The 27,809-nt window shown below is 40.1% G+C and overlaps 2 protein-coding genes across 12 annotated transcripts in view; one reads left to right on the forward strand and one right to left on the reverse strand.

Moving 5' to 3' along the window:
* The window catches only part of psd3l (pleckstrin and Sec7 domain containing 3, like), a 132,714-nt gene that overhangs the window by 79,299 nt on the left and 25,606 nt on the right, over positions 1 to 27,809 (reverse strand). For 8 of the 9 annotated variants that reach the window (XM_081354297.1, XM_081354294.1, XM_081354295.1 and 5 more), the window contains exons 2-4: positions 20,956 to 21,067; positions 16,916 to 17,672; positions 14,227 to 14,604 (exon numbers count right to left, since the gene is read on the reverse strand). In XM_081354297.1, the coding sequence (XP_081210423.1) occupies positions 14,227 to 14,604; positions 16,916 to 17,487 (950 nt within the window). In that variant the 5' untranslated portion in view covers positions 17,488 to 17,672; positions 20,956 to 21,067. Of the gene's footprint in view, positions 1 to 606; positions 741 to 14,226; positions 14,605 to 16,915; positions 17,673 to 20,955; positions 21,068 to 27,809 lie in introns of those variants that run through there. The other variant, XM_081354292.1, reaches the window with a different exon arrangement.
* sh2d4a (SH2 domain containing 4A) overlaps positions 22,806 to 27,809 on the forward strand; it is a 46,346-nt gene continuing 41,342 nt past the window's right edge. The window contains exon 1 of one of the 3 annotated variants that reach the window (XM_081354303.1): positions 22,806 to 22,917. The gene's annotated coding sequence lies outside the window, so the exon portion shown is untranslated. Of the gene's footprint in view, positions 23,530 to 27,809 lie in introns of all 3 variants that reach the window. The other 2 variants (XM_081354305.1, XM_081354304.1) reach the window with 2 other exon arrangements.

Below are 27,809 nucleotides of genomic sequence, written 5' to 3' on the forward strand. Positions count from 1 at the left end.
TTTAAGCATCCTGGAATTCTGTGTTTTCCATTTGGATTTTTTGGAATCCCGTTTCAATAGCTTGACTTAATTTTAATTAAAAATATAATAAACTGAAGAATCAGTTGAATTCATATTCAAACTTTACTAATTTACTAATTTACTAAAATTGATGCATTTGACTGGCATTGGCAGACTGACAGGGAGTGTTTGGGGAAAAACAGACCTGTAATTACTGCAATCAACCAATCAGAATCAAGAATTTCAAGAATCATTCTATGATTACATAACATACAACATAACTATGAAGTTATTTCATGTTTCAGAATATTTCTTTAGAGGACCACTTCTTGCACAGAGCTCTACAAATATCACAGCGGGATCTATATCGTGGGAATATGAAATGATTTACTCTCCCATGATACTACTCAAGCAGGAAGTCTTTCTTCCACAACACACAGCTGAAATAAAAGGCCATGGAGTTAATTCAATCACAGAAGACTGAAACACAATGAGAAAGAGCAGAGAAAGCAGAACACAAACTGAAGATCACCAGCACAAACAGCCCTGGGTAAGAGAAAGAAGACATTTCCCACATCACCATCCTGAGCCAAGAGAGCCACTGACCTGAGAGCAGACTGAAGTCCAAACGATAGTAAGGAAAAACAAGTTGTACACTCGTTGACCAGAGCTTCAGAGAGTCTGCAATAGCAACAGACCAGAGGAGTCCAGATAAAGGTCTGAAAGCGCCTCCCTCCATCTATACTACTGAGCAAAGTTAGTTTTTCTTCATTCCCTCGCACTGAAAGTATGAAGTGAAAGCCTGCACGTGTCAGCCTCCCACCCTTTCCAAACATTCTCCAACTTCCCTATTGCTGCTCCCACATTTCAGCAGCACTAAGATTGACCTCAGATTCTCTCCAGGCGTCTGCAGAATGCCGGAATAACAGCAGACGACGACACACTCACTGATACAGTCTGTTCTTACACAGACTACCACAGGAACGCTTCCCAGAGTTTAACAGCAGAAGTCCCTGTAAAAGCACATGAGCGTGTGTGTGTGTGTGTGTGTGACCTCAGTAAGGATCTGTGCAGATATCTGAGGCTGTTTGTGGTGTTTTATCATGAGATGAGGTGGTGGCTGTAAAACGCTCAGCCTTGAGCAGAAGGGCAGGTCGGTGAAATATGAGGCTGATGAGCAATGACTTCAACTCACTAGAGTCAGCCAACACACACACAGCATCTCTCCTCCGGTCAGATCTCACCCGGGTCAGGTGATTAGCAGGGTGTGTGCTGATTCATTCAATCCCAACAGCGCAGATCAGCCACAAGCCTGATAAAAAGAAAAACACACTTTGCTATTTGCCATAGCGATACCCTCATGCCACGATTCGATCACGATACATGACTAGCTATTAGGGGTGTAACGAGACCCTCATGTCACGATACAGATCACGATACTGAACTCACAGTACCATATTATTGCAATACTCCCAAGACATAAGATAAAAGGTTCACAATAAATGTACTGTTGATTAAAATGCTAAATTTTGTGTTACACTGAGTGTGTAAATGAATAGTCTTGGACTTGGTGCTGAAACCCAAAGCTCAGGACAATAGAGACGCCAGAATAACAATATTCATGATTCTGGAGCTGAAATACAGGATTATTTTAGATGAAAATGCTTGAACTCAGTCACTGACTAGATATATTTATAATAATGTCAGTATCAGGACATTATCAGGACCCACAAATATTCCCCCATTGCATTATTATACATTATATTCAACATTATATATAGTAGTTTAATGTAGTACTGACACTAAAACTCTGAAAACTTTATTTTTTCCTCGCATAGAGTGAGAAATTATCCACAATACATATTGTCACTATCCACGACACATATTAATGCATTTTTGTACTGCAATATATTGTTACCCCCCTAATTACAACTATTCCATTCACGCTTGGCCACATAACTCTATCTCATGAATGAATCTGATCTCCAATTCCTGCGTAATTTGCAAATTTAACAGGTTCACATCACGGAGAGCATCAGCTAAGTTTATAGTCAAAATCTGCAGTGAGAGAGAGCAGACCATCAGCACTGGGGAGAGAATTTAGAACTCACTCCAATTCATTTCGGAGGCCATTCACACAGCTATCCGATCGAGTGGCCCAGTGTAAATAGGCCCACTGAGACACATTACCCCATTTCACTCTCTAACAGCCTATACATGTCATGACAAATAACTCACAGACAAGCCACAGGCAGACCCTGCTGAGAGACACGTCACATGACATCAGCACCTGCCCCACACACACACACACACACTGTGTACCTCCGAGTGTGTGGCCATGTGGACGTAAAGGATGGCAGAAGTGCTGATCACTGCTTTAATCAGCCACACTGAGAACAACACGCATGTTCTGAGGAATATAAAGAGCATGAGGATTTAAAGGGTTTGTTTCACTGAAATGTCACTAATGAGTCCACACCTTTACCCTGATACGAGCCTGTTCGTTTTTAGTCCCAATTAAATGACCTGCATTTGCACTCAAGACAGAATTGTCAATTAGTTCTTCAAGTTATACAGCAATAATATGAACAGCAGAAAAAGGTAAAGGTTTGCAGTTCCATGACTCAGCAGTACATGAGTAATGATAATTACAATACAAGCAACTTTATCTCCATTACTAAACCTCAGCTGTGTTTAGAGTTATCATCATTCAAGATGTGCTTCAGGATCAGCCCACTGGAGTCGAGCGGGAGGGGAGAATCACACACACACACACACACACACACACACACACACACACACACACACAGAAAGCTTCAACCTTTCAGCTGTAGAGGACATTGACAGCGGACAGACACGAGGGCTGGTGCTGAGACGTCACTGCAGTCACACACACTCACTCACACACACACACACACGCTGGGAGCTGCTGTACGCGTGAATCGCCACAGCGTTTGAGAAGCGTTTGTCATGCAAGCCGAAGGTCAAGACTTACTGGACGGACACACTCTCGGCGTCGGACAGGCCCGGCTGGGAGAAGCAGCCTGACACTACGGAGCCCATGACCGTCGGCTGGCGTGTGAGTGTGTGTGTGTGTGAGGACACACTCCTGATGCTCGGCTCTGACCTACATGGACACGGCGCTCTGCTTGTGCTTATTCATTACTGGAGCGAGTCTCATCACTACAGCTCAACTCCGGCGTCTCACTCCATCTGCGGGCCGGCCGGGGGCTGGGCCAAACACACGCGTGAGTGTGTGTGTGTGCTTTATTTACATCCATCATGCTCTGGGGCACAAGGCTGCAGCCTGCGGTTTGATGCTGCGCCGGAGCTATAAATAACAGCAGGGTTGATGGGTCTGATGATGAGGAAATGTAGCGTGATTTCTGACGAGGACGCATGTTTACTGAGACTGGTACAGTGTGTTCTCTTGCTGCATGTTGAGTCTCAAATGTGCTTTACAGATTATATTATATCCATATATAAGCACTGATTCAGTTTCTCTTGCTGCATGTTGGTCTCAAATGTGCTTTACAAATTATATTATATCCATGTACAAGCACTGATTCATCAAATTATCCACATGAGAGGTTGAATGCAGTGAACAGCCGGTTTAATTAAGTGTATAAGCTGCATTTACTCGTCCATAAAACACATGAGCTCCTTCAGTTCTGTGCAGTTTAAACTCAGCTGATCAGTATCTCACTGGTCTTCCGAGTGTTTAATATTGTTCTGTACACACACAGTTTTAGTTATATGCAGGAATCACAACCACATTGTACAAAACATGCATTCCAAATCCACAAAAACTGAATTCACTTCAAATTCGCATATTGTGAACAGAGCAAAGCTGAACATCGCTTCTTATGCAGTGACATCACTCTCTTTTAGAAACGATTTTCTATAAAATCCCGTAACAGGTGTTTGTGTCTTGACTCACTCCTCTGAACTCCATCGTTTCCCATTAGCCCTCAGTCTCAGGGTGGAGAGATGTTTAAAAGCCACATCTTAAAGGTGCAGTGAGCAGTTTCTGAGAAACACTGTTGATGTTTGAAATCGACCCAAACACACCCCTCCCTTCACTGCTTTGCAATGCAAGAGTGGATGTCTTTCTGAAGCCAAGCAAGATAATGCTTTGTGAAATATAAAGCAAAGATGACTAATGAACGACAAGGAAGAACAAAAAAATGAACATACAGTACACAACAGTATATAAGCAAGAGTTTGTTGTTAGTCGCCAGCAGCTCCAGACAAAGAATGACACTCAAACTGTCCTGTTACTAGAGCTAACATTACAACAACAGCACATCTTGGTTCTGTAAAACAAAGCAAAACCAATGTTACTCACGTATGCAGTAGAAAGAACACTAGTGTCCGTTATCAGGCCTTCCCGCTGAGCTCTCTCCAGCGCTGGACAGCTTTTCTAGTATTAACGCGGTATCCTAAAGCTCTTGCCTCATCATAACCGTTAATTTCCAGTGATATTCCTCTGAGCTTTTCTCTTTTGTAATGTCTCTCAGCCATCACTCTTTCTATGGTCTTTCTTCAAATCTCCCTCTTGCTCACTCTCTCTCTCCTCCCCCATCATGAGTGGACACGCCCCCTGCTGCTGATTGGCTCATTCTCTGACCTCCCCCATCATGAGTGGACACGCCCCCTGCTGCTGATTGGCTCATTCTCTGACCTCCCCCATCATGAGTGGACACGCCCCCTACTGCTGATTGGCTCACTCTCCTCCTCCATTAAGAGTGGACACACCCCCTACTGCTGATTGGCTCACTCTCCTCCTCCTCCTCCATCATGAGTGGACACACCCCCTTACTGCTTATTGGCTGACTCTCTCCTCCCCAATCATGAGTGGACACGCCCCCTACTGCTGATTGGCTCACTCTCCTCCCCCATAATGAGTGGACACATCCCCCTACTGTTGATTGGCTCACTCTCTCTCCTACCCCATCATGAGTGGACACACCCCCTACCGTTGATTGGCTCACTCTCTCACCTCTCCCATAATGAGTGGACACACCCCCTACTGCTGATTGGCTCACTCTCTCACCTCCCCCAGAGCCATATAGAGAGAGAGTTGCAACAACTCCATTCATACTTTGCAGTCACGTGACTACCATGGATACCTGGCGGGCAACAAACGGGTATTTTCAACGTAGAGTCCTGTAGTTCCAGGTCTTTCTACTGGCTATCAAGTCTGTTAGCGAGCTAGCTGCATAACTATGGACTAGGATTAACTCCAAGGTAACTAAATTGTGTAAAGAAGACAAGGTTTTTTAAGATAATCGAGCAGTAATAATTCCTCCGTAAATAATCTAGCTCTACTGTTGGGTCATCTCTGGTTCTCATTGAAAACCATAGGTATCACAAACCTCAAAACAACCGTCACACACTTTTGTTGTTGTTAGCAAAAGACGACAGCTGTTACTGTGCGTTCACACTGCCACCAGCGAGAGCGTCAAAGTGCCCGGAAGTCATTCATTTTCAATGAATTTTGCCGCTCTCACCGGCGGCGGTGTGAACGTACAGTTAGCCTAGCTTAGACTCATAACACAAACAGCTGACTCGCCGAACCAGCTGGTGGTGTTGATTGACGAAACTACAGGGTAACTTAAAGACACGATTAATTACATGATCATACACCCATTGTATTCAAACAAATGTTGAAATTACCTTTGATGGAGTGATGGAATGATCACTGCAGACGTGTATACTGTGAAGGTTGCTTATCTCATCTGCGGTTAGTGCATCCAATCGCACAACAACTATCTGGCATGTCGTTTACACCTCAAAACACCAACTTTTGTATAGTAAAACTGGCGACGTCCTGGCAAGATCCTTGATTAGTTTACTGGGTTTCGTTGCTGGAGAACGACGTTCTTGCCCACCAGCCAGTACTTGTGAAGTCACGTGCAAAGTATGAATTGACTCCAATGGAACGCTTTTTTTACAGCAATGGCGGCTCGTGGAGCCTCTCAATAGTTCCCGGAAGTAGCAGCAAACACATGAGATGCAGCAGAACAAACCGTTTGCGCCGCACATCTAAATAAAAATAACTTGTAAATTAAAACCTCCTTGTAGATTATTACTTATTAAATTAGTGAATATAAGGGATGTTATCAGATAACTAACAGATTAGGCTAGGATTGGCTACTGGATAAAGTTAGTAACGAACACCCTATTAATTGTAAAATCTGTTCTCTTAATTCAGTTTCATCCATCGTTTTTGGAATTAGAGAAAAGGAGTCTAAACATATTTTTTGCAGGTTGGGGTAAGTTAGCTACAAATTATATAACGTTTGACCGCGTGTGACAGCACTGGGTGGAAGTGGTAAAAATGAGGATATCAAGTTTGTTCCTTATTACACGTATTAAATAATAAAATTCCTGCTGACTTGAGCCAACCATTTTTTCCTCCTCTCCATGTCAGCGGGGAAGCCATACATTCGCACAGCTTTCTCTGAGCGATTGGAGCATCCCCATGCAGCACAGCAAACCATGGTGGAGACTATGCAAGGACAACATGAAAGAAAGGACACATACAAAATGCTTGGCATGCTATTCAATTTATTAGAAATGTATTCATGAATTGCTGTAAATAGTTAATTGCATTTATTTGAATAAAAATACAAAAAAGTAATATTGTAATATATGATTACAATTTAAAATAACTGTTTTCTATTTTAATGTATTTTAAAATGTACTTTATTCCTGTGATACCAAGCTGAATTTTCAGCATCATTACTTTAGATTCTCATGGTACCATGAGATGCCTAAAGGCTGCTTCACACTGGCCCAACAAAACAGCACGATTCAAAAGTTGACATAATGTTGGGAAACATAACAGTCAGTTTCACTGTATCAACCAGCACTAACAGTGAGAACCGATTATCCCACAAAAAAACACACAATTTGTGGGAATCAGCCTTTTCACTGTAATGCACTAGTTAATGAGGATAGGAGCAGGCTTCACTCAATTTTTGATAATACACTTTTTAGAGTGCTGGCCTAAAAATATAATACATAAGAATAGGACAGAGGCCACACTATGCATAGACGTTTTTTATTCGTTTTTTTATTCGTTGCACTGTAATGCACTACTCATGGCTTTTCTTTTCTTTTTTCATTTTTAGAATTTTCAATTTTATAAAATATCATTTCATTATTATATATTTATGTATTTTTAATTGCTTTATCTGACCTTTGTGATGCCATACAATCAGCGTTCCCATTTTCAATTAAAAAAATTCCTTACTTTTCCAGACTCAAATTTCCAAACGTCTCTGATTTTCAGACAATATGTAACATAAATGGTTCATACAGCATTATATTTGATATATAGTACAATCATTGGTTTGATGTTGCACGATCACCAAACAACAAAGTACGGTCTGAATTAAATAATTGTTTGCTCCTTTATCTGTTGCTGGTTTGAGTGGTAAATATTATTTTTGTGAAGTTTATGGGTAAGACAAGCAGTTTTGCATAATGAAAATGTGCGCCTTGAATTTCATATTAATGTTCGACTAGACAATCACCAAATAATCACTAAACTTTTGCTATAAAATCACTCTGCTTGTATGATCAATTTATTCTTAATTTTATATTTTAGAAAACTGAATAGGGGAAATAGTCTGGAAACACAAATATGTTCATACTTTTCCAGACCTGGAAATCCCATACTTTTCCAAACTGCGTAGGAACCCTGTATAATAAAAAACTATAAAACTGTTGTGACGTACTAGAGTCTGATGTCTTTCAGACAACTTTTTAACGCCAATGACAAGCACACAAAACAACTCATTAACTTATCAACTCTTATTTATGGATTACAGTTATCTTGAAAAAAGACTTTCTGAAAATTATTTTAGTATCACTGCGATTAGTATAGTTTTATTAATATTTTGAATCAGGTTTTACTGTTAAACTTTCCATTTTAATTTGAAAGTTTCAGTAATTCTGTTTTGGTATTTATTTTTATTTGTAATATTTTTTTAATTTATGAATATAGTATAATAATAATGTTTATTTCTATTATAAAAAAAAATATTTCGCAACTACCTGAAATAAAATGTTTAAAGTTTTTTTTTTTAAAGCTTTTAAATTTCGCTGTTTTAGTTTTAGTTATTTTAGTACATCAAGTAAAATAAATGTAAATTAGAAATGCTGCCCAGGAAACTAGCTGAAATTATATAAGTTATATATAAATTTATAAAAATATAAGTTATTTTATCTAAAGTGACGAAGGTGTTTGATGGTTTTAGTTAAAGTCCCTCTGTGGTGAAAATCCAGCTTTTAATAATGTCTATGTGGTGTTATTAATGTGCTTTAAGACAAACCATGTGTAAACTCATAAGTCGACAGCATTGCTGAGTATTTCCTCCTTAAAACTGCAGTGAACCAAAGACAGTCTCAAAAACACGCTTTGAAATCGCTGGTGTTTCTGACGTCACAAACTACCTTGTAACCAACATTAGGAACTAATATTACTAAATGAGGCAAGGGTGTCGAGTTACATTCAAGATATTTTAAGAAATGAAGAATTTTTTTTCAAGACAAAAACACTTAAATATGTAATTTTGGTGATCAAAGATGAGTTTTAAGGGATAAAATTATTGACTACAGGGGGACTTTAACTAAGTGCAGTTGATAAGACTTTTCACCAGAGGGCGCCATATAATAATCTCTCTCTCTCTCTCTCTCTCTCTCTCTGCATGCTGGGAGTTTTGGGGTGAGAGTGACGTTGAGTGAGAACTGCAAAATTTTTCCTTTTTCTTTTCACTTTTTTCTCTTTTGCATGTTCTGACAGGTTTCTTTTTGTAAGTGTTTAATCTTTGAGAGAAGGCATCTCTATCTTTGCAGCATGGTGTGCGGTGTGTACCTGATGACGGTGTTAAGGTGGAGGACGTTCTCGTGGCAGTGGGAGATGAGGTAGGGTTTGAAAGTATTGTTTGCCTCTCGAATGAACAAAGCGGTTGTTGTGTTTGTAAAAGAGAAAAACACTGCTAGCAGGTTGATTGAAAATGGTATTGTCATACATGATTATCTTGTGCGAGGTTACTCTGCTTTATGCACCTGCCAGTAAAATCATTTGTTTAATCAACTTCATGTCTAATGAGGCGTTGGAACGAGAATTACTGAGATTCGGTGAGTTTGCTAGCAAGTTCAGAACGATCTCTTGAGGTTGTAAACATCCCACAAGACAAGTGTACATGCTTTTGGACTCTCCAGAAAACACACTATGTTTCTTTCCGTGTAAAGTATGAAGGAAGATCATATATGGTTTATGCAACTACTGGTAACTGGTGCGATGTGTTGACTGTGGTGACATAGGGCATAAGCGGATTGTGTGTCCACATAAGGAGCAAAGAGGAGCGAAACAAAGTGTTTCAGAGGGGGAGGTTGATGCCATGATCACCTCAGAATAATCTGTTGACAGTGAAATCGCAGGTCCTTCTGGGTGACAGTCAGATACTGGCCCAGTAGCGCGCGTCATCTCTGAGCCAGCGCCTGAGGTGCCGATGCAGTCAGCTGAGCGCAGCGCTAGTGACGTCACTCGCAGCGCTACTGAGAACGCCACAGCTGGAACTAGCGTTATTGTACCAGGTATCAGCAACGTTGAGCAAAGTGACTATAATGGTGAGGAATCTGATGAAATTAAACCGAGTGGGTCATTAACTTGTACAGCCAATGACAGCATTGATGCCATGTCTGATGATACAGATTCTACTGACATTGACAGCTCACAGGGAGATCTTCAAAGGGAAACTTTCTTATATCCCCTTGAGGAAATAAATCACTTCTTGGATGATACCTTTGGCAATTGGTGAATGTTAAAGAGTTTTTCTTATCTTTTCTCTATTTCTTAAAGATTTTTTGATCTTTTGAGTGAAAAGAAGCGTTTTCGGCTGAAGCATCTTACAGTGATAAGAAAATGTAAGAAGGGAAAAAAAGTTCTTGAAAAACTGATCAGAAATGCATCACATGGGTTTCCTCTCTTTCTTTCTTTTTCCTGTCATGTCTGTCTTTCCTCCTCTTAAATACACATATGGATATTTTAAGGGTGTTAATGGACATAAACATGATTTGTTATTGGAAAGCATACAGCTAAAAAGACTGAATGTTGTATTGCTTCAGGAAACTCACAGTGATGTAGATAATGAAGCCGATTGGAAAATGTGCTGGAAGGGGCAACAGATACTTAGTCATGGGACAAATCTTAGTGCAGATGTGGCGATTCTTTTATCTCCGGAAACTAGAGTTAATCTTTTAAGCTCTGAAGAAGTTATACAAGGTCGTCTTGTTGTAGTGAAGGCTGAAATTGAAGGTTTTCTTTTTTGTTTCATAAATGTGTATGTACCGAATGTGGGACGCTTTTTTAAGACTTTAAGTGGTATATTGAAACAGTGTCACAATAATGACAATGTGATAGTTGGGGGGAGACTGGAATTGCACAGAAAATTTTACCATTGATCAAACTTCTGAGGAACCTCGTAGGCAATCTTCCATTTGCCTGTCTAAAACAGTAAAAGAAGCTGAACTATTAGATATGTGGAGGATTAAACAATACTGCCAGACATTATACTTGGGTAAAAGTATCTGATAATAGAGTGAGTGCGGCCCGGTTGGACAGAATTTCTATATCTAAATGTTCTAGTAATCGGGTCATTGAGTGCTCAATTTTACCAGTGGGGTTTTCAGATCATCATGTGGTTTTTATGTCATTAGTTTTGTCACAGTCTTCAAGGAAATCTTAATGCCTTGGCACTTTAATGCCAAGTTACTACAAGATGTTAATTTCTGTAAACATTTTGAAGTTTTCTGGGAATGTTGGAAAAAAACTAAACATACTTTTGAAAATTTAAGACAATGGTGGGAAATTGGAAAAACACAAATACAAATGTTTTGTCAGCAATACACAGTTAATTCCACAAATATGACCAAATAAAAGCTATTCAAACTCTTGAAAGATCTATAGATTCAATAGAGAAAGATTTGTTGGATAAACATGATCCTGGTTTGTCTCACTGTTTACAACCAATAAAGAGTGAGTTGGGGTCCTTTTTAAATGAAAGGGTGAAAGGAGCCTTGGTGAGGTCTCGTTTTATTGCAGTAAATGCCCGATGGATGCCCCAAGTGCATGTTTTTAACTCGGACCGTTCAGTAGCACAAACAAGCGGCCTGCCTCCGTCTGCCCGATGAAAGGGTCACCACTAACACTGCAGAAATGCGTCATCATGCAGTGGACTTTTATTCCTGGTTATATACTGCAGAACATTGTGACTTGGACTGTGCTGAACAGTTGTTAAGGTCTTCCTAAATTGGACTCTGATTCAAAGGAACTTTCATCTGCTGCCACACAGCTCAGCTCGGGGCGTTCCCCTGGTGTTGATGGGTTGACATCAGAGTTTTACGAACACTTTTGGGACCTTCTTGTTGTTGATCTCTATGAGGTTTTCTGTGAATGTTACAAAGATGTATTTTTGCCTGTCACATGTCACCGTGCTGTTCTTTCTTTGCTTCCTAAAAAGGGAGATTTGTCGTGGTTAAAGAACCTGAGGCCTGTTGCCTTATTGACCACGGAATATAAGATCTTGTCAAAATGTCTTGCTAACAGGTTAAAGAAATATGTACACACAATAGTGCATAAAGATCAGACATATTGCATACCAAATAGGTCAATAATGGATAATTTGTTTTTAGTACGAGACATATTAGACATTTGTAAAACATTTAATTTAGGAGTTGGATTAGTTGCCCTGGATCAGGAAAAAGCTTTTGATCGGGTAGATCACAGTTATTTATTCAACTTACTTACAGTTTTTGGTGTTGGGGAAGGGTTTTTAAACTGGATTCAACTCCTTTATGCTGGCGCTTCATGTATAGTAAAAGTTGGGGGCGGTTTGAGTAAACCAGTTTCTGTCCAAAGAGGAATACGGCAAGGCTGTCTGGTTTGTGGTATAGTATTGCCATTGCACCTCTACTTTTTAATTTAAGAGAGACTTTATGTATGTTTTCAATACCAAATGTGATTCAGAATGCAAATGTCTCTATTCCTGCTTATGCTGATGATGTGACTCTGTTGGTTAGCGGTGGGCAAGATATTACTGCTCTGTCTGAAGTCCTTCATTTATATGAGAAGGCTTCATCAGCAAAAGTAAATTGGGACAGAAGTGAGGCTTATTGGGCAGGTCAAGATACTCATTGTTTGCCATCACTGCCAGGAAAGCTTAATTGGGGCAAAGAAGGGTTAAAAATCTTGGGAGTTTATTTTGGTTAAATGGGAGGGTGTAATGGAGAAAGAATGCACCCGTTGCTACCCAAACTATCCTACAGGGGGAGAGTCTTGATTGTCAATCACTTGGTTGCTTCCACATTGTGCACAGATTTAATGTGTTACAACCACCGGCTGAACTAGTGCAAGAAGTACAAAGAAAGTTGGTGACCTTTTTCTGGTCCGGTGCGTTCCTCTGTACTGTTTCTTCCAATACAAGGAGGAGGCCACAATTTGGTGGATATCAGGTCCAGGCTAATGACATATCGTTTACAAGCTGCCCAGAGACTATTACACAACAATGATAGCGCTTGGTTTGACACCGCAGTGGCACTTTTGAGAAGAGCTGGTGGAATGGGACTTGATAAGCATTTGTTTCTGATGAAGCTGGAAGAGACCTGGAAGACTCCTTTCTACAAATCTGATCTGGAAGCCTGGAAAGTTTTTGCATTTTCAAGATCACCTGAAGTACCTGTGGGGATGTGGCTGTTGGAGGAGCCATTGTTTCTTAACTTTTTCCTGCCTTCGAGACTTCTATCCTCAGCTTTTCTGCGCGCACGTCTACTGTCTGCTGGGTGCACAAAGCTGGGGCATTCACTACAGACCAGTTCGTAATCCTTGGGCAGGAAAGCTGGGGTTAAAGGTATAGCAGAGGATCTTTCCGAATTTTAGATAAGACCCGCCCTCTCCACTTTTTGAAAAGTTTGATTGATTCACCAGAATGATTGACAATTAGGAGGACCAATAGTATAGGCTATCCACCCGGAAGTAAAAAATCCTCCGCTATACCTTTAAGTCAACACGAATATTACAAAAGCTCACCACAAGAGGTGATTGGAGAACTGGATTTTAACTATCGCTCTTTCCTGGACAATCCAGCTATGATAGATGAATGGAGAAGTGGATGTGAGTATTGTTTCCCCTCTCTGACTGTAAGAGCTGCGGTGGGGGACTGGCAGAACAGAGGAAAGGTCTACTGGATGGATTTGAGTCCGTGGGAAAGAAAGCCCTTTATGTCACCTGTGTAAAGGTGTCTAATTTGCATTCTTTGACTGGGGTTCTTTCAACGAATGGACAGAGGTTTTTGGCACTGACTCTTCCCCTAAAGGTAGTTGGCGTATTCTATACAAACGTCTGATCGACCAGCGGACTGGCGCCCTCCAGTGGAGGATTGTACACGGATCTATAGCTACAAACAAACATGTGGTGCAACTAGTTAGTGTGGGTTGTCCTTTTTGTGTAGACATTGAATCTGTTTTTCATTTGTTTATGCAAAGTACAAGGTTGATGGATTTGTTTTCCCCGTTAACAGAGTGGGTTACATCTTTGGGTGAAACTTGTTCTTTTCAGTTGTTTATCTTTGGTCCAAAGTTGTCTTGGTTTTACTTTCTTATTTGGCAATGCAAATTAGCCATTTGGAAAACTAGGAAAAATAAGATATCAGGACAAGGTGCAGTAAATCCAATGTGTTTTTGGGCCTAGTGGGTTCTCGTCTCAAAGTGGAATACACGTATTACAAATTGGTTGGGCGTTTACAACCTTTTATGGAAATTTGGGGGATTAACCATGTCTTATGTACAGTTTATGAAGATTAATTGTTTATAAATGTTGTTAAAGTGTGTTAATCTCCTCTCTCTCTCTCTCTCTCTCTCTCTCTCTCTCTCTCTCTGCATGCTGGGAGTTTTGGGGTGAGAGTGACGTTGAGTGAGAACGGAACTGCAAAACTTTTTCTTTTTATTCCTTTTTCTTTTTTCTTGTTTTTTTCTTTTCACTTTTTTCTCTTTTGCATGTTCTGACAGATTTTTTGTTAGTGAGCGTTTCATCTTTGAGTGTTTTAATCAGACTATGCCCAGTGCTAAAAAAAGATTTTTGCAACCATGTCAAAGTCAAAAAGAGTTGCTGTCCATTCTTGCAGCGTTTTTCTGAAGTGAACTGTGTGTTCTTACCTTAAACAGCCCGTCAGCCAGTCTCTGTGGTTTCCACCGTTCGCTGTGGAGAGGAACGACGAGGTGACCTCCAGCGCCGCCCCCCCGCCCACCTTCGAGACGCTCAGCACCTCAGTGTCCGAGCTCGGGTCCGGGGGCGCCAGGAACAGGCTTCTGTCCTTCAGCCGCTGCTGGATCATGGGAGTGAGGGGGATGTCGAGGGCGAAGGAGGGCTCCGGGGCGGTCTGGGAACGGGGTTCAGGTTCAGGTTTAGGGGTGGAGAGGGTGTCCAGCGAGTCCATGCTGCTGTAGAGAGTCGCCCGCAGACGCTCAGACTCCAGGATGCTCTCGAACCGACAGCTGAAGACATCTGTGGAGTCACTCTCACCTTCAGGACTCCTGAAACACAAACACAGCTCAATAACAGCTCAGCACACAGGGCGAGAGGGAACAGGAACACCTAAACAGAAGTTGGCTATGTGACATACGTACGTTTACATGTCCTACTTGAGGAGTAAGTAAGCCCTTGTTAGAGAATTCATGATGGGTAAAACTCAAGCGTATGCTACGACATATGCTCATCTGGCAGCGAGTGAATTTCACAAAAACAGGGAGGGTCACATCTCACCCCAGAATGAAAAGAATGAATCGAATCACATTTGCATTAAAAAAAAGAATAAAGCCTTTTAGAAGCATAGTTCATAAATTAAGGACATTTCTTCTCAAATTAAGGACATTTCTTCTCAAACTATCATTTCCATAAAGCATTTATGCATCTTATTACTGAAAAACAGTATTATTTTACCAATTTGGTAACACTTTACCATAAGGTTCATTAGTGAACACTAGTTAACTACCTTACTTAACATGAACTAAGAATAAGCACTACTTCTACAGCATTTATTAATCTTAGTTCATATTAATTTCAACATTTAAATTAATTTGTTAAGATTAGTTAATGCACAGTGAAGTAACATGAACAAACAATGAACAGCTGTATTTTTATTAACTAACATTAACAAAGATTGATAAATACTGTAACAAATGTATTGCTCATTGTTAGTTCATGCATTAACTAATGTTAACTACTGAACCTTATTGTAAAGTATTACCAATGATTTTTATGCAAATCCACATAATTTAAGGTCAACAAATACATTAATTGCCATGACAATGCAACTTTATGCAAGATATTATTTATGATCTGTATTTGTTCTAGAGAAATTCAAGAGAGCCGCCCACAGGAAGTTACAAATGCCCGATTCCATTATAAAGCCACAAGCCTGGTTCCTCTTAGCAGCTGAAAGTGAACAGCGCTTCCTCTATTGTGCTTGATCAGTTCTTACGAACACCAAGCAGAAAGAATAAAGGAAGTGAAAGCCATAGAGAACTGACTGTATACAGTAAGTAGATGAGCTGATGAACAGGACGCTGTATTGTGTAAAGTGCAGGCGTGCCTCTCTATGGCCCTGTTCATACAATTTACATATGAAATGATGGAAAAACACACGGAGAGCATCAGCATTAGTTTCTGCTCTGATCCCATCCGAACACAGTGAGTGTGTGTTAGAAATCAGGAATGGTGAAAGGACATTGGGCCTCATTCACCAATATCTCCCTAAGAATTTTCTAATAAACTTCCTAAGAAAAGTCTACGTCGGATGACATGTTCTTAAACAACAGAATTGGGTTGATGAATCCCACGTCTTCGTAATTGAAAGCGCGTGCCAGTTGTTCCTAATTAGCATAAAAAAACGCCCCACAAATTCCCATAAGGACATGACACTTCAGGACCGTGTGCAAGAAGAGTTGGAGAATGTCCAAAAGACGCACAGACGGCGGTGGTCCACCGATCACCAAACCAAAAAACACCTTCAGTAACTCTGAAATAGAAATTCTACTGCAACAGGGAAATGCCAAACGAGGCACAATATTTGATTTAATCAGCTTAATTGCTGATGTAAATTGCAGTGTTAGTGTTTCTTTGCATACTATGATTTTTTTTTTCAACAAATGATCAGAAATACATTACAATAAAATATACTATCATTGTAAACAACTGTAGAATTAAATAAAATGCAGTAACCAATTATTTGGAGCAAACTGTCATCACTCAAATGTGCGTAAGAGTGCGTAGAGTTTGTTCTTAGCTAAGAACAAATCCAAGATAAGAAAACATTAGTGAATGTCCGAATCTTCGTAAAAGAGGGGTTTAAGAACACATTTCTTCATAAGAAGAACCAAACCAAACTTGTGTCTCCAGTCTCAAGTCTAAATCCCGTCTGGCTAGAGCTCTTCCCATCATGTTTACACATTAGGTCATTAGGTGGAGAGTAGACGGTCTAAAGTGGACTATAAACATATATATATATATATATACACACATATACATAGCTGTGCTCCAGACCTGACGGCTATACTCCTAAAGGTTGACAGCAAAATTATACTGCCTTCTAGATTGTGGCAATACCGAAATGCATTGAGACAATCAGTGAAATAATAATTTCAAGTCAGCAAACAAGTCAAGAAAAATGCAAATGATAAATATCCAAATTTTTCAGTTTAAAACTAAAACCATCACAGTAACAGATGCTTCACTTAGTTAAGATGCTGTCTATGAGAAATGCTGTGTTCATTCAAATTAATTTAAAAATTAAAAGTTAAATCTGCCTTTAGGCAAGTGAAGGACTGTGATGAAGAGGCACTGTACCTGTCAGAGGCGTTGTGTCCTGTGTGTGTGTGCTCGAGCGCTCGCCCCTGAGCCGCTCCTGTGGCGTCTGAGATCTGCGTGTCCCGACTCACTTCCTCTTTCACACTGCAGTTCTGCACGTCTCCGTTCGCTACACCCTCTGCCCTGCTCTCCACAAACCGCAGCTTCTTCGGCGGCTTGTCCCGCAGTTTGCCCCCCTCCAGAAAGCCGCTGAAGATGCCCGGGATCTCGGCCAGGATTTTGTTGGATTCCTCTAGAGACTCGTCCCCGAGTTCTTCTGCTCCTGCCCTCTTGCCCTCCGTCTCCTTCCCAGTGTTTTCTGCAGCTGGAGTCGGGCTGGCGGGGGGGTTATCCTGGCTGGGCGCTGCAGTCCTGGGGTCCCGTGTGAAGCAGCTTATCTCGCTGGCGGCCGCCAAGACGGAGCTGGGGTCCTTGATGAGCGCCTCACACCACGAGTCGAACAGCAGAGAGTCTCCCGCGAGCTCAGACGGGCCGTTCTGAAGGTCCAGGCCCTGCTTGGCCATGTCCAGGGCTGGCGTCGGGCTTGGGCTGTGTCCGCTGCAGGGGATCATGGGTGAGGCGGGCGCGTCTCCTGGCGTCGAGTCCTGCTGGGCCGAGGCATGCTGACTGCGAGCGCTCAGGCCACTCAACAGCTTCGACAGCTCACGGTCAATCTCCTGGAAGAGGGACGTCTCGTCAATGTCATCGTCCTCAAGACCTGAGCCGCTTTCCTGGTTCGCTTGGGTTGGAGAGGTCACTGTTTGAGAAAACACAACATGAAGAATAGAGATCAGTAGGTGTTGACTCACAGATTGAGTGCTGTAAAATACTTAAAGGGATAGTTCACCCAAAAATGAAAATTACTATATTTATTCAAAATATTGTTGTTGTTTTTTTACAAATATCATGCATTATTACATTTATAAATGTTTTAAGGAGTTGCACCACAATATATATTTTTTTTAACCTGAACAAACCTTTTCTTATCATAAAAAGGTAAAATTATTTGCCATTTAAAGAGACTTGTTGACTTTGAAAATCTGCATGTTGGATTTACCAAATGATTCTATTTTGACAGACAAACATATTTCGTTTATTAACCCTTTTAAACCGGCTGTGTCGCCGCCGACACATACCAGCAAGCTTAATTTTACCGTAACTCTTCAACCGTTTGCACTATCAAAACCATTCGAATTGCCCCTGACAGTAGACAACATGTGCTTTTCGGGTGTGCAATGTACAATATATGGCTTATTACGGTAATTTCATGCTTTCCGTCAGCAAATGACAGCAGCTTTCTGGCAGAGCTGGGATTGAACAGAGATACGAAGCGCGGCAGGTTAGAGCGTTTTGGATTGCATAAAATAATAAAAGAAACGAACAAATACATGGCGAATGAAGTTTTAGACAGCAGAAGAGGGGATTGGGATGATTTTTGATGAAACTTGGGAGGCGGATGGCCGTTACTCTTTCACGTATCTTGGCATGTGGTGTGTGCATGTGTATGTTTGAATGCCTATGTATGCACGCATTTGTATATGTGTGTGCGTGTATGAAAAAAAGTGTCCTAAATGAAAACTGTGCAACCCAATGTCAGAAAAAAGACTTGAAAAATATAATTCATTTTTCAACTTTAAAGTGTTAGTTTCCTTCGTTTCGTGATTTTTCTGTTTGTTTTTTTCTAAATAAAAATACATTTTTTTGTCTATTTGAATTCTATTTACAAACTCACCACACAGTAATGGTCAATAACTGTAATTAGTTTTTTTCTGAAAAAAAAAATGACACCTTGCACATGAAGATAGCACAATGTTTTAAAATTTTACAGTCAAAAAATCTAAATTTGTGAAAAACGCCTATTTTAGCTTCAGGTTCTAAAGGGTTAATAAGCATTTTTTTTACCCCTAAGAACGAACAATGAAAAGAATGTGTCAAACTTAATAAGGTTTTCTTTCCATAATGTATTGAGAACTCTTCTATGACATCTGGACAACTATATTACCCTGACATTTTTTTTACTTTATGCGATTTCAAAATTATAAAAATTAATTTTAATTCAGAAATTAAAAAGTGTAATCTGGTCATTGTATGTGAGAATTGTATTTTTTAATGCACAGGTTGAAATGCGAGGGTCTATAAAACATGAACCATCTAACTGTGATGCAGATTAGTCATGTTTGTTGAGAACTGCTGAAGCTCTCTTCACCAGGGGGCAGCAAGCCACTATAGATGACTTACAGACTGAGTGAAATACAGCTCTTACAGTTCAGTGTGTGAGATTAAGATTAGACACATGAATCTTAGACACTTAGAAATGTCTGAATGTCAAAAGATATAAAATATTAAAGCTGGTGGCATTTATTGTAAAGAAAAACATCACAGGCTTAAGCAAAACATTTGGCAAAGAGAAGTTTTTTAGGTTTGAAATGATAAAGCCATTTATAGATCTAGTGAACAAAATATAGACAAAAAAATTATACTTATAATAATAATTCTCAAATAACTGAAAGATGCAGCTTTTTGGAGAGAAGTTTTTACACACTGATCGTGTATTATGATTTAGCATGTAAAACCTTCTCGGAAAAAACTGGTTTCTTAATTAATCTTACTAAAAGCTACAGCCAACAAAGCAGGGCTTGTCTTAAACAATTAATATCAAGACAAACATTAAAAGACTTCTTTTGCTTGAGAGAAATATTCCCTCGTGTGTGCAGTTTGCACAGCTCTGCTTCAGGCGCACAGGAGCAGAGGATATGGATTGGGATGTAAGGTGTTGCTGTGCTCTGTTGGTTTCTGTGTGGTTTGTAGAAGCACAAGGAAACAGTGAGCCTCTGAGCTTCGTGACTCATGTATGAATCCTCCTGAAACAGGTTTCATCATGAACGCTGCCACTGAAGCACGACACCCGTGATACAGAAGCACTAGGATCCTGGAGGAGCGTGTCTTTACTGAGAGTTTAATCACGTTCCGTATGTACAGTTCATTAATCACGTCAGTGATAACCACATTAAACAACTAAATTACATCAGAGACAATCACATTTATATAACATCTGAAAAACTAGCCGATAACACAGTGACATCACCTTCTTTTTTTACAATGCCAGCTCAAAACTGGATGCCATTAGATACTAAACAAAGGTGTGTTTCTTCACTGAATCTTTATTTGGTATGTTCTCTCTCACTTTCTCCCATGAGCCCCGTCATCTTAGGGAAATCCCATACATTACTCTCCGGAAAGACCAGTGTTGCCAGATCTTGCTAGAAAAACTGGGTCTGACATGCCCAAAAAACATCTCTCCAAAATAAGGTCAAATACATGACTGTATTCTGAAAATAACTTTTAAAAACAAGCCCAAAGACGCTTATAATAAGCGTTATAATGGCACCACTGGAAGAAAATATGCTGTTTACCAGCAGCCGCTTCATGAGTCAACAGTTGTTTACTTCAGTTGCCAGACAAAATGCGTTGGCTGGATAATATGCCAAAAATAGTCGACATCGAATGAATTCAACTGAAGCCTAAATGATGCTATAATTATCACTACATCAATAATCACAATTTTGGTGGTGACTCATGTTGATGACAATTTATGGATCTTCTCTCCAATTGGTTGCCTCTCTCAAAAGTGCATGATGTATGAGGAATGAGTATTATTATTATTATAATAAAAATATCCCCATTGACTCAAATGCACTTCATTGACTGGCTTCAGGTTTCACCAGTAAAGCGTTATGTTTGCTATAGAGTGGCAACCTGCAATTGCTATCTTAAGAGCTATTTCTATATGCTTCAACACATGAAAAGTCGTGTTGGTATAAATGGATGTATTTAGGTTGATTCAGTGACTTTTAAAAAACAAAAACAAACAGTTTTTAATGATTACGTTATGAAAAACCACACAGATGTCACACAATTAGAAGAAAAGAATGTTAGCAGCAGAAAATACAGCATCACACACAGAAGTGATAGGGAAAATGGTCTAGTGTAAGAATACAATACATCACATGCAAGTAAAAGTAGGCAAGAACATAAAGTACCGCAATCTGATGAGCTTGTGTCTTCTGAGTTTCCAAAGAGAAATTGGTACTTGGCTTTGGCAACACTCTGTGCGTGTGCAGAGGAGCCGCCGACACGATCAAACGCTTCTCCCTGCAAGAACAAGACACAGTTAAACTCACATGCTTCACACTGACATCATGTTAACTGAACTGGATGACAAGGCTGGTTCAAATATCGGCTCATCATCAGTTGCAGGAGGACATGACGTCAGTTCAGAACAGAGACTACGGCCCCTATCACACAAGTGTGTTTTGCTAGTTTCAGCCTGACGCGGTTTTCATTTTCACGTCCTGCACCACGATGTTTAAATAGCGACTGCATGTGCGCCCATGGGCTGCGGGTCTGAGAACCAGGTGTGTGTTCGGGTGTATTGTTGGAGCATTGCTATTTTGAGGAACTGAAATAGACTGAGACATTGACCAACTGAAACCTGTTCTAAAGTCAATGGCGCTGTATTTTGTTATTTAAAGAGCGTGTTAGTAATGTGCGCCTATGGCGGGTCCACAACGCACTACACTTTGTCCCGTAGATGGTCTGCTTGCTCGCTTTAACCTCACACACACACACACAACTTTAACCTCGCGCACGAGCAGTTCAGTTTGCGCTCTAGAGAAGCGTTCAGTTTTTCCACCATCAAACTCCTCCATGTAAATAGCGAATCCGCCATGGCGCAAGTTCTGGCTTTTAAAGGGAATGGGAGATGAGACTGATTGGTTTATTTCACGTTACGCCCAAAACACACCCATTACTCATTAAGAGAATAGGGACAACCCTTTTAGACCATGCGCCGGGCGCGCTGACCATTTTTCCCGTCATTAAACTAGCAAAAGTGGATTCGGACCGACCTAAGTGCACTTGTACCGTGCGCTTTAGACCATGCGCTTAGATCCTTAAAATAGGGCCCTCAGTCTTTCAGTTACCAAAAGATGTGCAAATGACCAAAGAGAGGAATTCTTCCACATTCAGTGCAGCTCAAAGTACACTGAAAGAAAGAAACACAAGTTAAAACGAGTTTTACATGATGGACGCTGTCAAAACAAAATGACTTGTGCGCTATATTCATCTTCTCATGTCAAGTCAAGTCAAGTCACCTTTATTTATATAGCGCTTTTTACAATACAGATTGATTCAAAGCAGCTTTACAGAGATACCAGGAAAATACTGCAACAAAGTTTGTGTCTAGAAGAAAACAGTGTCACAATCCAGCTTAAGAAAGTTAAGAAACAATGTTTCATTTTTGTTGTAAAAAAGTAATTAATTTAATTAATTTATATATATATATATATATATTATATTATATTTTATATACTGTATATACATATATATATATATATATATACATTCCGCTGAAGAAAATATTCCGTTCCGTCTCTACGGTTAGAATCCTGCGTCCATAGCAACGCTCTGTTTTTCATGGCAACGGTGTGTTATTTCTTGGTAACAGCCGCTGCTAAGTATAACACACTGCATTCTACATTAGAATTCAACCAAGCTATGTAATAAATATATATATATCCACTCTGAAGAAAACTGATGTCATCGTCCAGCTCAGTTCAGTTCTCATACAATGGTGTCAGTGCAGGCAGATCAGTAATATTGTTGAATATTAAATGCTATATGATAGCTTTGTGAGAATAAGTTATTTGTCATTGAAAGTCTCTCCCCTCCTCCACAGCTCTCTCATCTATTTTGTAGTTGTACATATTCAAATGTACTGAGTCAAAGCGTGTCGCGGCAGGTTTCGTAACAATGATGCTAAATGGAAACAAACCAAGTTTAGAAATGCAAATAAGTATTTCTGTGAACAGTTGTATTTTGGTGTGCACCTCACACAGAGAACATAATCCCAGAGGACTAGACAAGATGAACAGTGCGAACATTGTGCTAAACATCCTTTGAGCTCCACAGGAGAAAGTCGGTTACACAGAATTGGGCCATTGGTGAGTAAATGAACCTTTTAATGTTAGGATAAGCTGTTGGTTTAACTCCAGCAGGAGTATAAGACTGTGAGTGTGAATCCAGCGTTCCTGGCGCTCCCGCAGGAGGCCGGTCACTATGACTCGATGCCGGCGCCTCAGGAATGTTTCTGTTTCCAGAAGCGGCTGATTTTTTAATGCCAGTGTCTTTTGTATCTGCCGAGTAATGGACCACACTCGAGCCACATGACAGAGCATGAGGAATTACTGGAACTGAACTCGAAACGCTGTCCACTTTCAATTTCACAAGAGAAGTCAGGAACATTAGTGAAAATCTGACCTAAGAGTTTAGGTTTTCCCTTGTTTGTTAAGATCAGAGTTCATCGACTGTGGAAATCAGACATCTTTATCAGACACCGTCTATAAAACAAGCTCAAAGTCTAACGCCAGCTTGGGAGCTGAGCATGTTTCAGTCGGATCTGAGTGAAGGATCCCATTCCTGACACTAACAGCAGCTTCCCGTCAGGAATCTAGTGTGATAAACCCAGTTATTGACTAGATCTCCACTGAAGACATGAGTCTGTTTAAAGGTCACCAGTGACTGGAGATAGAAACACTCAGAGATCCCTCTGTTTAGTAAGTAATGTTATCTACTTATGGCCATGGAAAAAACATTGTGAAATGAATGTGTTTCCATTCAAACCGTTTTGAGCGTAATGAATGCAATGTTCTCGCAGCGGTTATGAAGAAAACTCACTGAGCTTTCATTATCCTGTTACGGCAGCAGCTAGAAACCTCGTGAGATGATGCTTGGACAGCATTTTTAGGCATAGACACAGGAATGGAATGAATGCTGTCAGCTCAGAATATCCTCAGGTGAAATCCACTGCAAACACAGCATGCAGAAAAACAAGCAAAACACAAAATAGGAAGAGATATCAGAGCGCACCACTGTACTCCCAGTCCAAAAAGTTAATCAACAAATTCTCAACAAATTATTAACAAATAATGTTATTTTTCGGACAATTCCTTCAATGAATGAGTGGTCTTTTCTTCAATCACTTCAGATGAAGCAGCAACTGTTTTATGTCACAAGACTCATGGTTTCATTGACTGGTTGTTCAAACCGAACACTTCATTCTTACAGTCAAAAGTTTCACAAAGGTCTTTGCACTTCTGAAAAAGAAGAACAATGTGACAATGAGGAGCTTGAAGGTTGATATGAAGTGGTGCAACTCTGCCAACTGAAAGATTATAAATGGTGACATTTATTACGAAACTTCTGTAAATGTAGCTAAGGCTTTGCTCATGCTGTCAAACAAACTTGACAAATTGCCTTCAGAAGTAAAAAAAACTGACCAACAGTTTAAAAAAGTGATTTTTCACTATTATTTAAAACAGGACCTGCATTTTCATGGGTTTAAATAAAAGATTTTTGTTATAAGACAACTTTGTGCATCAAAACCACTCCTTTCCTGGTGAAAAAGGAAACTTGATTTTCAGGTCAATGAACTTGCGGCAGCTGAATGTTACATTTTTGACAAGCTAAACATGTCAGTCTCTGAATAAAATACAACTTATTTATGCCACGAAATCATTCCATAAAAAAAGTATAATGAACTACACAAAAAGCATTTTGAACTTCTAGCAGCAGCAAACGTGATTTGCAGCAAGGGTCGTCTAGCAACTCTCCGTTGGCTTGCGAGCTGGAAAAACCAAACTCTAGTCAGGCCAATCACATCGTGTATAGAGTCGGTGGGCGGGCTTAACATAATGACGGCAGAGTTGTGACAGTTTCACGTGAATTCCCTGCTACCTGAAAACAAAGAAGAGCTGCTGGCGAACAGCGGTCTTTCCAATCGGCTTTGGCCGCGACTCTGGAAGACTTGGAGTTAAGCTTTTCTTAGAGAAAAGAACAAAGAACGGCACTTAAATCATTCTTAAAAAAGGAAGATGCGTTCGGAGTTTTGCCAGTTTCACTAGTTTCGCTTTGGTTGGTTGTAGCGCGATCCTGTTGCGTGCAGAGGGAATCTGAAAGACAACCGTTTATCCCGCCCCTCGGATTGAGCCGTGCCAATGGTGTGTTCCCAGACCCAACATCTTGATGTGGGTTCTGGCTTGTCAGGCTAGCATGGTTTATAATTACCCAAAAATCAAACATAGTTCACCTCTTACGCATGTTACCACGTCCGTCAAAAACGTATGCAGGCTGACAGAATATTAGAACTAAAAACAGGCTCACTCATGGCCATCAATCACTTCACTGAATACTTGCCGGCTAAGAAATAAATCATTATCCGTATTTACGAGAAGCGAGTTCACGCATTTCCTGGGAAACCCACACTACTGATGTTTTGAATCCAGCATCGCTTTCCGAGAAGAGGGAAAAATGGCGGCCTGAGTGGCTTCAACAAGCTGTCTGTCAGACAGAGACGATAACGTACGTAATACATAACGCACGCGAGTGTGAATGTTCTTCCCTCACTGAAACTGAATGATCAGGAAAAGAATTTTCTTTTTTCGACTGACCTTAATTTTGGCAACAGATGAACTATTAAATGAGTGATCCTAAGATGAGTCGCTGTAGTCGGCCAATTTGACTGATTATATATTATCAACTTTATTTTATTAATGTAGTTTGAATACTATCTTCTCGGTTGCTTATAAGATTAAAACAAATATTAAAGTTTGATAAAATGTTTAATTTTCCAATAAAAGATGATAGATTTTTATATGATTTGTTACATTTAATTAGGCAGATTAATTCTCTTAGCAGATTTTGACTCGTATAAACAAAGCATCTTCTATTCTACGTTACATGTGTCCCGTTTTGAGAAAACATTAAGTTGTGTGTGATTGGAGTATATGTGATTGGAGCTAGGCTAAATGGAGTTGGAGAAATCTGAGTAGCCACAGAAGTCATAGCTGGGCACCACTGGTCACCAGTACCTTCATAGACAACAATGGTGTTGAATTGAATTTTAGGACGCTGTAGGCCTATGCCCTCCACCTGCCACAACTCATTTAGTATGCGCGGTTCTATGAATATGCAAATGAGCCCCGCCTCCACTCACTCACTCAGCTCAGAGATCCACCTGTTGACGATCACACGTTAATCTGATTGGTTACAAGGTAGTTTGTGATGTCAGAAACACCAGCGATTTCAAAGTGTGTTTTTGAGACTGTCTTTGGTTCACTGCAGTTTTAAGGAGAAAATACTCAGCAATGCTGTCGACTTATGAATTTACACATGGTTTGTCTTAAAGCACATTAATAACACCACATAGACATATAAACAACATTAAAAGCTGGATTTTCACCACAGAGGGACTTTAAAGACAACAAGTTCACAAAGTAGGGGTGAACTGGGAAAAACCATGAAGATGAACCAATTCTGACAATCCAGATTCGTCATAACAGTGAGCAGTCTTGAGGTTTTGCCCTCAGGGTAGAACATGTATTTAAGACCCCTAGACACCGTGTCAGCCTGTGATCTTCTGTCTTCTAACTCAATAATTACTCTCAGAGAATACAGGAATAACACGCTATCACCGAGCACGTTTAAGAGCTACAGCAGAGCAAGGTTCAGGTTTCCTCTTCATTTAATATGGTGCACCATTTTAAAGGGGTTTACAATCAAAATACACTTCAGATAAGTGTCGTGATCACCTACAGTAACATCTCAGGCAAACCTGCGGCCGTTATCCCATCAGAATAAGAGTTTTATCTGCCATCATCAAACAGAATACATAGTAAAGCGTATGAGTTGGCTATTCATTTATTAAAAGGTTAAGTGTACATGTCAGGTCCTGAAACTGCTCCCAATTTCTTAAAAAAAAAAGAAAAATCTTTTTGTCTTTACTAGTTCATTACAAATGGTTATGTGGAGAGACAAATGAATTTTAAATGCTAATATTCTATGTAGTGTCTCTTAATATAAGCTCATGAAAACTTGGAAAAGAATTACAAAAATAATGTATAGATGGGATATAGATTATCGCACTCCTACCAACTTAAAATAACAAATGCATTTGATGTAAAACTAGCCAGAGTCTTATTAATAGCAGAACTTAAAGATGACGTAAGTAACAAAGATTCCCAAAACCCACAATGAGTTTGTTAGCTTCATGGTGACTGCCATGTTGAGATCACATGACTGGCCCAATACTACTCCCTTTATCTCATTTTCAGACACTTTTAGTTGAGGAATAAATCTTTTGTGTCTGCATGATACTGGATCCACAGAGATACTTTAAAATCCCAGACCACTGCCATATCAGCCAGAGAAATAAGAATTATAAACAGAGATGCTCCGATCGGTAATGTTGCCAGCGGCACAGGCAATCTCTCTCTGTGTATAGTGACACACAAGAGAAACACACTTTTGAGAAAGATAACGCAGGTTGTGTATCAGTATACTGGATCTGTGCATAAGCTAATAAACCTGCTTTTGTCTGCCATGTTAATCAAATAACGAAAGACTGAGAAAATCACTCGCTGCTCTTCACTAAGTAACTTTTGTAACAAATTATATGCATTAATCTGTATTTAATTTTTACAATGAAGACTATCCAGTGTTATTTTACATTTGATTATTTTTATTTCTTTATTTCTTACCTGAATATACTGCGTGTCCACCAGCAAAAACTTAAAGGTGCATTGCGCAAGTCTCTGAGTTTTTGCAGAACTATGCCCCCTCTGGCGACAAGCGAAACTGCAGTCTGCAACACTGCGACTGAACGCGCATGACGTCACGCCCAGTCTCAAATTCCGACCCGAATCCCTCTTATTTATTTTACTGTACAGGATTATAGAGGCAATCGCAGTGATCAGAGAAGGGCTCATTCAGCCCATCAGGCAATTGTTTAAGCATGTATGGGTTAGAAAAACGGGTATTTTTAACATGAAATGTTGCG

This window comes from Scardinius erythrophthalmus, assembly GCF_964197995.2.
Source record: "Scardinius erythrophthalmus genome assembly, chromosome: 23".
Lineage (NCBI taxonomy): Eukaryota > Metazoa > Chordata > Actinopteri > Cypriniformes > Leuciscidae > Scardinius > Scardinius erythrophthalmus.